We start from the raw sequence: 9,606 nt of genomic DNA, 5'->3' as shown, positions 1-9,606 counted from the left end.
TAAAGGGGCACCAGGCTGTGACTTGGGGACTTGAGAGAGGTGGCTTGGAGTGGCTGAGGCTCCGTCTTCATGCCAGGTAGGAAAGAGAGAGCCAGCTGTGTGCCCACCTGTCTGGACCCCTTATCCCCTTTGCTCTGGAGAGGCCAGAGCGGAAGCTTTTGCTATGACTCTTGCCCAGAGCAACCCCCACCAGTGACCCGCAGGCTCCCGCCTTGCTTCATTCAGATCTCAGCTTTCTGTAAAGCAGCTGCCCGGTCGCTCTCTCCTCCTTCCTGCTTTACCTCTCTTCATAGCACTGACGTTGGCTGGACCGTTTGGTCTCTGTCTCCGCCACTAGAACAGGAGCTCCGCCAGGCAGGGTCTGTTTCATTTACCCTGCTATTTTCAGTCCCTAGAGCAGTGCTGTCCGACATGCGTGTCATCTATGTAATTTTCAATCGTATTAGTAGCCTTATTTAGAAGAAAAGGAAAAAAGAATCAGGCAAAATGAATGGCAATAATAGATTTCATTTAACCTAATACATCCAAGGTAGTATTCTTTCAGCACATAATCAATATGAAAATGTATCATTTTTTTTTTCATACTAAGCCTTCAAGATCTGATGTATGCTTGACACTGAGAGCAACTCAGTTCACACTTGCCACAGTTCAAGTGCTCACAAACCACATGTGGCGAGTGGCTTCTCTACTGGTTAGCGCTACCCTAGATCAATGCCTGACACATGGCAGGAACCGTGCTTACTGTCCTTGAGTGATTGGCTGGGTGCAAACCAAATGGGTGTGAAAGCACTTTGGGAGGAACTCATCTGCTAAGTGGGGAGCCCAACGGTAATCATGGGGGAGGAGGTTCCCACCCGCGGGGAGAGGCAGGGCCTTTTTCTTAGGGGCTCCCAGCATCCCGCTACAGAGCCTTAGTCTTTTCGCAGGACCCCAGGCCTGAACTGTGGCCTCAGGAGGTTTTCCAGGTAGAAAGATTGGAGGCAGAGACACCTGGGTGTGAGAACCCAAGGGCCTGCTGACCGAGTGACCGACTTCTACACTTCACCGGCACCAGCAGAGGGCGTGCAGCCACCGAGGAACCCATGGGCAAGGGCTGAGCCCGCCTTGGGAGGCTCCCTAGGAAAGGGAGGGACACACTCAGGAGAGATGGAGACAGAGGTGGGGTGGAGGGGGGAACAGAGAGACAGCAAGGGAAGGAGGGAGAAGGCTGGGGACTGGAGAGTCGCTCAGATATGGAAAGAGAAGCACAGAGATGGAGACAGAAGAGAATGGGGGTGAGGGACACGGAAATAGAGAGGCAGGACACAGTGGGGAGAGAGATGGGGCAGACGATAGAGAGAAAGGCAGGGACAGAGACAGAGAGAGGTAGGGACACTGAGGAAGGACATGAAGGAAAAAGAACTGGAGAGAAGCAGAGCAACACCTTCCCGCGCGGCCCGGGGAAGGAACTGCAGACAGGTGCGCATCTGGAGCCAGACAGTCCTGGTTGACTCTGGCTCGCTCTCCCTGGCCAGTGACCTCGCTGGGCCTCAGAGTCCTGCTCCATACCATGAGGAGCACAGTGAGAGGGAGAAACGAGAGTGTGGGAAGCCCCGGACACGGGCCCTGGCATCTCCCATAACTGTGGGTTCCTGCTCCCCTTCCCAAGGAGCGTGGGTTCGAGCCCCAGGAGCTCACTGTAAAGAACCCTTGAAGAGTTAAAGGAATGAGAACGGGCACTCATGCGTTGAACAGGTGACCTTAGGCAAGTTGCTAACTTCTCTGTGCCTAAGTCTCCTTGTTTGTAAAGGGGGGCTAATAATAGTGGCTACCACGGTCCATGCTAACACTCAGAAGAGAGGCCTGAGTGCATGTTTGATTCTATTACTGAGCCTCCAGTGCATGCTAGGCCCTCTCCTCTGCTGGGGACATTTCAGATTTCATCTCATTTCTTCTCTAGGAGGGAGGGGAGACCACCCCCATCTTCCAGAGGAAGAATCTGAGGCTCAGAAAGGCTGAGTTTCTTGCCTGGGTTGTTCCCTGGGTCTGCCAGACCCTGAACCCTGTGCTCAGCTGGCTGCTATGCCCAGCTGTCCAGGGAGCCTTGAAGGTCACTTCCAACCCTGAGAAAGAGGCTGGGCTGTCCCAGTGGCTTCTGGGGTAGAGACCTCCTCCTATATCTTCTTTGCAAACAGATCCTGGGACATTCACATTGTATGTGATCAAGGGGCTCTTCACATACACAGACCTAACCCTCTCAGCCTTGGATGGGGGGATTGCTCTACCTGCCCCTGTATTACTGGTGGGGAAACTGAGTCTCCAAAAAGAGAAGCAACTTGCCCATAGTCATGCAGCTAGGCTCTTACCCCCGACCCTTCCTGGATCACCCTATTCCCCCGCTACTGGCCTGGCCTTGGACTCCTGTGATGTCAGCTTTGACTTGGGGATGGTGAGAGGAGAGAGAGCCGGCTCCCCAGACATGCTAGGAGACCGGAAATGTGGCAGGCAGAATCGATCCAGGCTGCCCGCGCAGTGCGTTATCGGATTGTTCCTGGCTCCTAGGCCCCCCTTCACCCTCAGCTCATCCCAGAATTCTCTCTTCTCTGCCCTCGCCCCCACACCCCGCCCCTGCCTCTAGCCCCCTCCCAGCTCAGCCTGAGAGGCAGGGGAACAGAGGAGGAAAGGGTGATTAATTGTTCATTCAGCTCTCTGGGCTACTGAGCCAATTGGATACAAAGGATTAGACAGCAGGGGGCACTTCCGGCCTGAAAGATGGGGCCCACATCTCCAGGGTGGGGACAGGGAGGTGACTCAAAGACCCTCACGTCGCTGCCCCCACCGGAGGCTCCCTATGGGTCTCCACCAGCCCCAACTCCAGGCAGCTTTGAATGAATTCCCTCTCCTCTGCGGGAGCCCAAGTCTCTCTTCTCTCCTCGTCCCCCTCCTCAAGGCTGGACTGACCCTGTTCTCTCCTCAGTGTACTTCTGGGACCAGGCGGAGGAGGGGAGCCTGGGGACACTGCTCAACTCAGAGGAACAAATACTCAACTCCATGTTCGAAGCTTGTGACCCCCAGAGGACAGGTGGGCGGGGCACGATGGGGCCTGGGGAGCACTGGGTGTGGGAAAGACAAGGGACAATAAGGGGCAGCAGTGGGGGCTGGGAACTGGAGAGCCGTAGAGAGAAGCATGGGTTAGGGCCCTTCTTGCGTGTCCTGCAAGAAAAGTGAGTGATTGTGGGAAGCTTTAGGAAGAAAGTGGATAAGATGATGGAGGCCTTGCAAGTGAGGACAGTGAGGGGAGGAAAACTTGGGGGACATTAATGGAAGAAGGTAAGGCTTTGGGCTGGGAGAGGGAAGGAGGGCAGCCACTATGGGCCTGGCGGGGCACAGTCTGTCTTCCCTCTGAGGTGAGGATGGCTGGGCCCCCATTTGCAGGTGAAAAAGTAGACTCAGAAACGGGGAAAGGACTTGCTCAAGTTGGCTCAGCCAGGCTGTGGTGTAGGAGTGCCACCAGCCGAGCTAGTGATGTCCTACCTAATGTCCCCAACTCTCATCTCCCAACTTGTCCCACATCCCTCACGGCATGCTCTGTCCCCAGGCTTTGTGGCTGTGACCCACATACTAGCCTACCTGGAGGCTATGACAGGACGGAGCCCCCGGGATGCGCGGCTTCAAACACTGGCCCGCAGCCTGGACCCCAACGGAGAGGGCCCGCAGGCCACTGTGGACTTAGACACCTTCCTGGTCGTCATGCGGGACTGGATCGCTGCCTGTCAGCTAGATGGGTGGGTCCTTGTACCTCCACCCTCCCCCAGAAGTCCTTCCTAAAATCTAACCTCATACCCGCTCACTGCAGCCAGCACCCTTTGGGCACAGGGATCCCCTGTGTTTGAAGGAGGCGGAGGAGAGAGAAAGTAAAGCGATGGGGTTGGAGGAAGGGTGGAGGGTCTGAGGACGAGGTGCCTTGGATGAGGAGGCAAAGGGGATCTGGGAGGCAGAAAGAAAAGGGGCTGCAAGGAGAAGGGAGGATGATGGGGGGCCGACAGAGGCCCCTCCCCATCCCTTCTCCAGTCCCAGCCCTCGCCCCTCCCGCTTTTCCATCTGGCCGCTGGCGCTTGCCATCTGGCCTCACCTTCCTCCCCACTGTGTTTGCTCTCACCTAACCTGGCCCCTCCTCCGCCACCGCCACCCGCAATCCCCCTGCTGGTGGCTGATCAGGGTTCAGGGGTGGCTGCAGGGGGCTCTAAGCCTCATCCCTTTGATACAGAGGATTAGAGCTAGAAGAGGAGACCGCCTTCGAGGGGGCCCTGACCCCCCAGCAACTGCCATCTGGTGAGATTGCTATATATAGAATGAAGCAGGCTGGCCCAGGGGCAGACAGCGGGGGGACTTCCCACCTGGCAACAGAGCAGGGGATAGAGGAGGACCCCAGGGACCTTTACTCTAGCCTGGAGCTATGACTTTGGCTTTCTAGGCACCTCCATGTTGGCCTCCCCACCTTCCCTGAGCTCTGGGGGTTTTGTTCTTCACGGGTTGTTTCCAACGCCTCCTCCTAACACCAGCCCTATTATAGACAGTCCTCTCCCACCTCTCCTCAGCGTCATTGTCATCCAGCAGCTCCCTGCTACTCTCTGGTTCCTGCATTCGAAGTCTCTCTCGCTCCCTTCCTCTCTCTCTCTCCTGGGTTACCCACCTGCCCATCCCAGTCTGTGCTCAGACTGTTTTCCCAGCCTCGACTTTCCACACCTTCCTCCTCCAGCACACCTGGGGAAGCCCTGCAGGGGGGCAGCACGGAGTACGGGGTGCTGGGACCCCTCAGGCTAAGGGTCTTGCTCTCCACACTCACCGCACTCACCGCGCTCACACACTCAGACCACGTTCCTTTCCTGCAGAAATCCGATTATCCTGCCCTGCTGTTTGGTTAGTTGATTTGCTCACTGTTTCCCTAGGACCTCACACACAGGAGGTGCTCCATAAACAAGGGTTTGAGTGACATTTCTCCAGCCCGAATGAAAGCAAATAAAATAGACTTTTCTTGACATTCTTTGAGCCTCTTCCAGTCAGGGTTGGGGCCGAGGGTGGGCTGTGAGCAGGGGAGGGACAGGTCAGCTCTGGGTGAGGAAAGAGCCCTCTGAGTGCGAGAGGGCAGAAGGGAGAGGCTGGAGGCCAGGAGGTCGGGGAAGAGGCTGTGGTGAGGGTCCAGGGGGAGAGAGCAAGGCCAGAGCCAGGATAGGGCCTGGGGACAGATGGCAGGGTGGAGCAGAGAGTCAGGGACAAGGGGAACAGGGCCTGGGCTCTGCTAGGCTGTGGGGTGAGGTGGAGTGAGGGATCCAGGTGGCGAGTGGCAGGGGTGGGGACTGGGAAGAGGAACAGGTTTGGAGGCAGTTGAGGTGCTGCCCAGTGTCGGGCGTGGAAGTTAGGAGGTTATGGAGAGATCCAACCTGAGCTCAAGGTACTTTCCAATGGTGGGCGCCGCTGCAGCCCCAAGAGCAGATGGGATCGCCCAGAGCGAATGTGAGGATGGAGGAGGCCAGAGGAGGACCGAGCCCTGCATCCTGGGGCACCGCCTGAGGTCACCCGGAGCCGAACACCATCTGTCTGTCTCCCTCCAGGATGCCCAGAGGAGCCGGCCAACCTGGAGAGCTTTGGAGGCGAAGACCCCAGGCCTGAGCTGTACCTATCCTGGGCCCCTCCCTGCCCTTCCCCTTCCCCTGCCCCGAGTCCTCTAGCCTGCTGGGGCGTGGCTAGGGTTTGGGGTCCTTCGGGAGCGGGTGAGGGGCAAGGGCTGAGCTAACAGCTCAGGGAGAGCAGAGCAGTCTCTCCTGTTCCTCTTCCTCCAGAAGAGCTCGTTCGCCCACCACCCTCACCACCTACCCTCCACCGGGGAAAGGAGGCTGGGGCTGTGGGTGCTGACCCTGGCCCTTCCCGCTCCCAGGCCCGCCACAGCTGATCTGCTGAGCAGCCTGGAGGACTTGGAGCTCAGCAACCGCAGGCTGGCCGGGGAGAACGCCAAACTGCAGCGCAGCGTGGAGACTGCCGAGGAGGGCTCTGCGCGCCTCGGGGAGGAGATTGCAGCCCTGCGCAAGCAGCTTCGCAGGTGGGCCGGCCCACGTCCTCCCTCCGGGCCCCGTGTCCCCCTGTCCCTCCTGACCGCAGCTCCAGCCCCCCTCTGCTCTCTCAATCTGCACCTCCTGCTCCGCGTCTGTGAGCCCACACCTGCCCTTTCTTCGTTTCCTCTTTCTGTCTTTTATCTTTATCTTGTGTGTCTCCCTGGTTCTTGTCTCTCAGCCCCCAGGGTTCAGCCTTCTCTCTCTATTCTTCCCTCTCTGGTTGTCCATCTCAGCGGCCTGTTCCTTTCCCTGTGCTCTGTCTTCTTCATGTCTGTCCTGTTCTCCCTATTTCAGGTAGAAACTTGGTCTCTGTCCCCCATAGTTGGTTCTTTCCCCCTTTTTCTCTGAGTCTCTGTCCCCCTCTCTCTGGTCTCCATCCCCCTCCCTTTGGTCTCTGTCCCCCTCTCTGGTCTCTGTCTCCCTGTGTCTCTAGGTCTGTCTGAGATTTCTCTGTTATTTCTGTCCCTCTGAGTGAATCCGTCACTGTGGACGCTGTCTTCCTCGCTCTCACGGCCCTCCTGGCCCTGCCCCTACCAGCACCCAGCAGGCTCTGCAGTTTGCCAAGGCTGTGGATGAAGAGCTGGAAGACCTGAAGAGTCTGGCCAAGAGCCTGGAGGAACAGAACCGCAGCCTTCTGGCCCAGGCCCGGCAGACAGTAGGTTCTGGGCAAGGGGCTCAAAGGTGCCGTCTTCCTTCCCAACAGAGCTTAAGGACTGGGAAGGGACAGAGGTCGCCCCCACCTTCCTCCCTCACTCCAGGTCCTGCTCACCCCAGACTTTGAGGCCAGATCTGTTTTCCATCTCTCTCATGACAAAGGGGACAACAGGAGTCATCAAGGCTCCCCAGACCCATTTCCCCAGCCCTGCTCCTCAAAGACCCAGGCCCAAGTTATGTTCCCAGGGGTGGGAGAAGGGTAATATGGGGACAAAGAGGCCAGAAAAGAAACCTTTGTTCTCTCTGGGGTTTTTCAGGAAAAGGAGCAGCAGCATCTGGTGGCTGAGATAGAGACTCTGCAGAAGGAGGTGAGCTGAGGCCCAGCACCCACCCTCACCCCTCTCCCAGTCCTTAGGATCTTCTCACCCTACCCTTCAAGCCCAAACACCCCCAGCAGCCGGTGACCAAACATCCTTCGGTTTGGTGAGGGAGACCCCAGAATCCCAATAATGTGTGAATGTCCCTGAGTCACATTGCTGTGTGTAAGAACTGCCATAGTTGGTAGTGTGGGCCATGGAACGGACTGCCTGGGTTCACGCTGTGGCTGCCTACAGAAGCATGCATCCGTCTGTCCCCTTTCTGTGCCTCAGCGTCCTCACTGTAAAAATGGGCAAAATAATAGAATCTCCCTCATTGGGTTTTATGAGATTTAAACAGAGGATGCTTGTAAAACCTTAGACACAAGGCAGGACACATGGGAAGCACGCGCTAAAAGTTAGCTAGTGCTGTTCATGTATTAGTGGGGTTTTTTTATGGTGGAAAGAACAGGTGCCTTGAAGTCAGCCTTGAGTTCAAATTCTCTCTCTGCCACTTACATGACAGGCAAACTTTAGTCATGTGACTGCCTTTTCCCGAACCTTAGTTTTATTCACTAAGAATGAGGGAGAAGTGTATCTGCTCAACAGGGTTATTGTGGGACTCGAGTGACAGCTTTTAGCCCGGGGCCTAGAACATAATATAAACAGACCCACTTCAACCTCATTGTCTGCTTCAAGCTCCGTTCTGCGACAGAAAACATCATCTGCGTTAATTCTGGGTCCATCTAGTCCTTTGCAGTGGAAACTAAAACTCATCGATTAATGATGAAACACATCACCATCCCCCCACAAGGTGGCATCTAAGTTGCTGGAGACTCATGCAGCACTTAGTGCTCCAGGAGGCTGCGGTCCTCGCTCAACATCTGTTCTCTCTGTTGGTCACAAGATTGATGTTCATCATCCCATCTGGTCCTTGGCCTTAGTCACCGCTGTGTGCCGGCATCCACCGGGAGATTGGCATTATCTTCTGGTCTCTAGACATATAGTCCTCAATGCATCTGCTGGTGGTGGCCCTTGTCTGGACCTCACAACCCGTGAAGGCCACTGGGGCTCTCGCTCGGCCACTCCCACACCCTTCTAGGGGCACAGAGGAGGTTTAGCTGCTTTCCTGTGACTCTGTGGCCACTGGGGCCTCACTGGGCCCTCTCTGCCTCAACTTCTCACATGGCCGTCTCTGTGCTGTTATTCACCTTCTTGCGGGTTCTGCCACTGAGGTGGGAAATGCCCCTCAGATTCCCAGACACCCCAGGGATTCCATGGTTCAAGTGCATCCATCCTTACCTCCCTTCACAGCTGACCCATTGCCTTGTCTTTTGACTTCCCTACACCCCTCCTCCAGCCTAAGGATCTCTGCCCCGATACTGGTTCTGCCTGATTCCCCTTGTCCCATATCTGCATTGTGGCTTTTCCATTTAAATCCAGAACTTTTCCACTGTTGTTCTCTGGCTCTTCCATGAAAAGTCCCTCCCTTGGGACTATGGGAATCTCTCTGCAGGCTGGCTGCCACAGTGTGAAGCACAGGGTACAGACAGGAGGTGACCGTTTCTTTCAGAACTACTCTTTTTAAGAACAAGGGGAAACTTTCCCTAAAGCCCCGTGGTAGAACCTCCCTCTCATGCCTCATTGGTCAAAGTGGCAGATGACTATAGCCACCACTCCGTGGCATGGGTAACACAGCCACCGATGTGTCCCGGATAATTTCAGCTCCAAGGAAGAGAACACCGAAGAACTGGTAGTTTCAACCTGAAGGACACTCATTTCTTTAACAAGAGGTTTTGAAGGTCTCTGGGTTGGTTTGGTGGCTCTTTGGCTTGTTTGTCTGCTTGTGGCCTCGTGATCACAGGTGGCTGCAATAGCTCCTGACCTCATGTTCTCATCAAAGCCGGATAAAGAGGGGTGAAGAGGCCCAGCAAATGCTCCTCTCGTGGCTCTCTCTTTTCCAGGAGCTCCCCCACTCCACCCTGACCCCAGCAAGCCTCTCTTATGTCTCACCGGCCAGACTGTGTCACGTGACACCTCCAGCCGCAAGAGGGGCGGGGAGAACACCCTCAGCCTCTAGAGAGAGTGGCTGCTGGGTTAGCTGACCAGCTGGTCTCCCGAATCTGCCAGTATTTCCATCATGAATCACACCCCCCAGGGCTGGGGCTGGGACCCACCTGCCCGCGTGGAGAGAGGACCCCCAAAGAAAGCAGGAGGAATAAGGGTGAACGGCAGCCGGCGGTCTCTGCCTCCTTCTGGCCCAGAAGGCCTGCTGCCAGGTCAAGCGCCTTGGGCAGTGCCTGGAATGTCCTAGGCGCTCAATAATTGGAGCTATTCTCGGATCCCTCCCCTCCACCTTTTCTCTCGCTGCCAGCTGCCTACAGAGCATCTATAGATTGAGTTCTCAAGTTACAGTCGAATAGTGCTCGAGTAAGGGACACTCAGACACTCAGCTTTCCTGAGGAGACCTTACAGGGCGGGGCTCACGTTACTGCAGGAGGCAGGGG

The 9,606-nt window shown here is 56.2% G+C and overlaps 1 protein-coding gene across 1 annotated transcript in view; it reads left to right on the top strand.

Moving 5' to 3' along the window:
- CCDC155 (coiled-coil domain containing 155) overlaps nucleotides 1-9,606 on the top strand; it is a 32,528-nt gene that overhangs the window by 612 nt on the left and 22,310 nt on the right. Inside the window, exons 2-8 of the mRNA XM_011374616.1 lie at nucleotides 2,957-3,061; nucleotides 3,578-3,764; nucleotides 4,247-4,311; nucleotides 5,592-5,652; nucleotides 5,915-6,076; nucleotides 6,627-6,744; nucleotides 7,061-7,111. Coding sequence (XP_011372918.1) covers nucleotides 2,957-3,061; nucleotides 3,578-3,764; nucleotides 4,247-4,311; nucleotides 5,592-5,652; nucleotides 5,915-6,076; nucleotides 6,627-6,744; nucleotides 7,061-7,111 — 749 coding nt within the window. The remainder of the gene's footprint in view (nucleotides 1-2,956; nucleotides 3,062-3,577; nucleotides 3,765-4,246; nucleotides 4,312-5,591; nucleotides 5,653-5,914; nucleotides 6,077-6,626; nucleotides 6,745-7,060; nucleotides 7,112-9,606) is intronic.

The sequence above is a fragment of the Pteropus vampyrus genome, unplaced genomic scaffold (assembly GCF_000151845.1).
Source record: "Pteropus vampyrus isolate Shadow unplaced genomic scaffold, Pvam_2.0 Scaffold250, whole genome shotgun sequence".
Classification (NCBI taxonomy): domain Eukaryota; kingdom Metazoa; phylum Chordata; class Mammalia; order Chiroptera; family Pteropodidae; genus Pteropus; species Pteropus vampyrus.
This window is presented reverse-complemented; position numbering and strand designations above follow the sequence as displayed.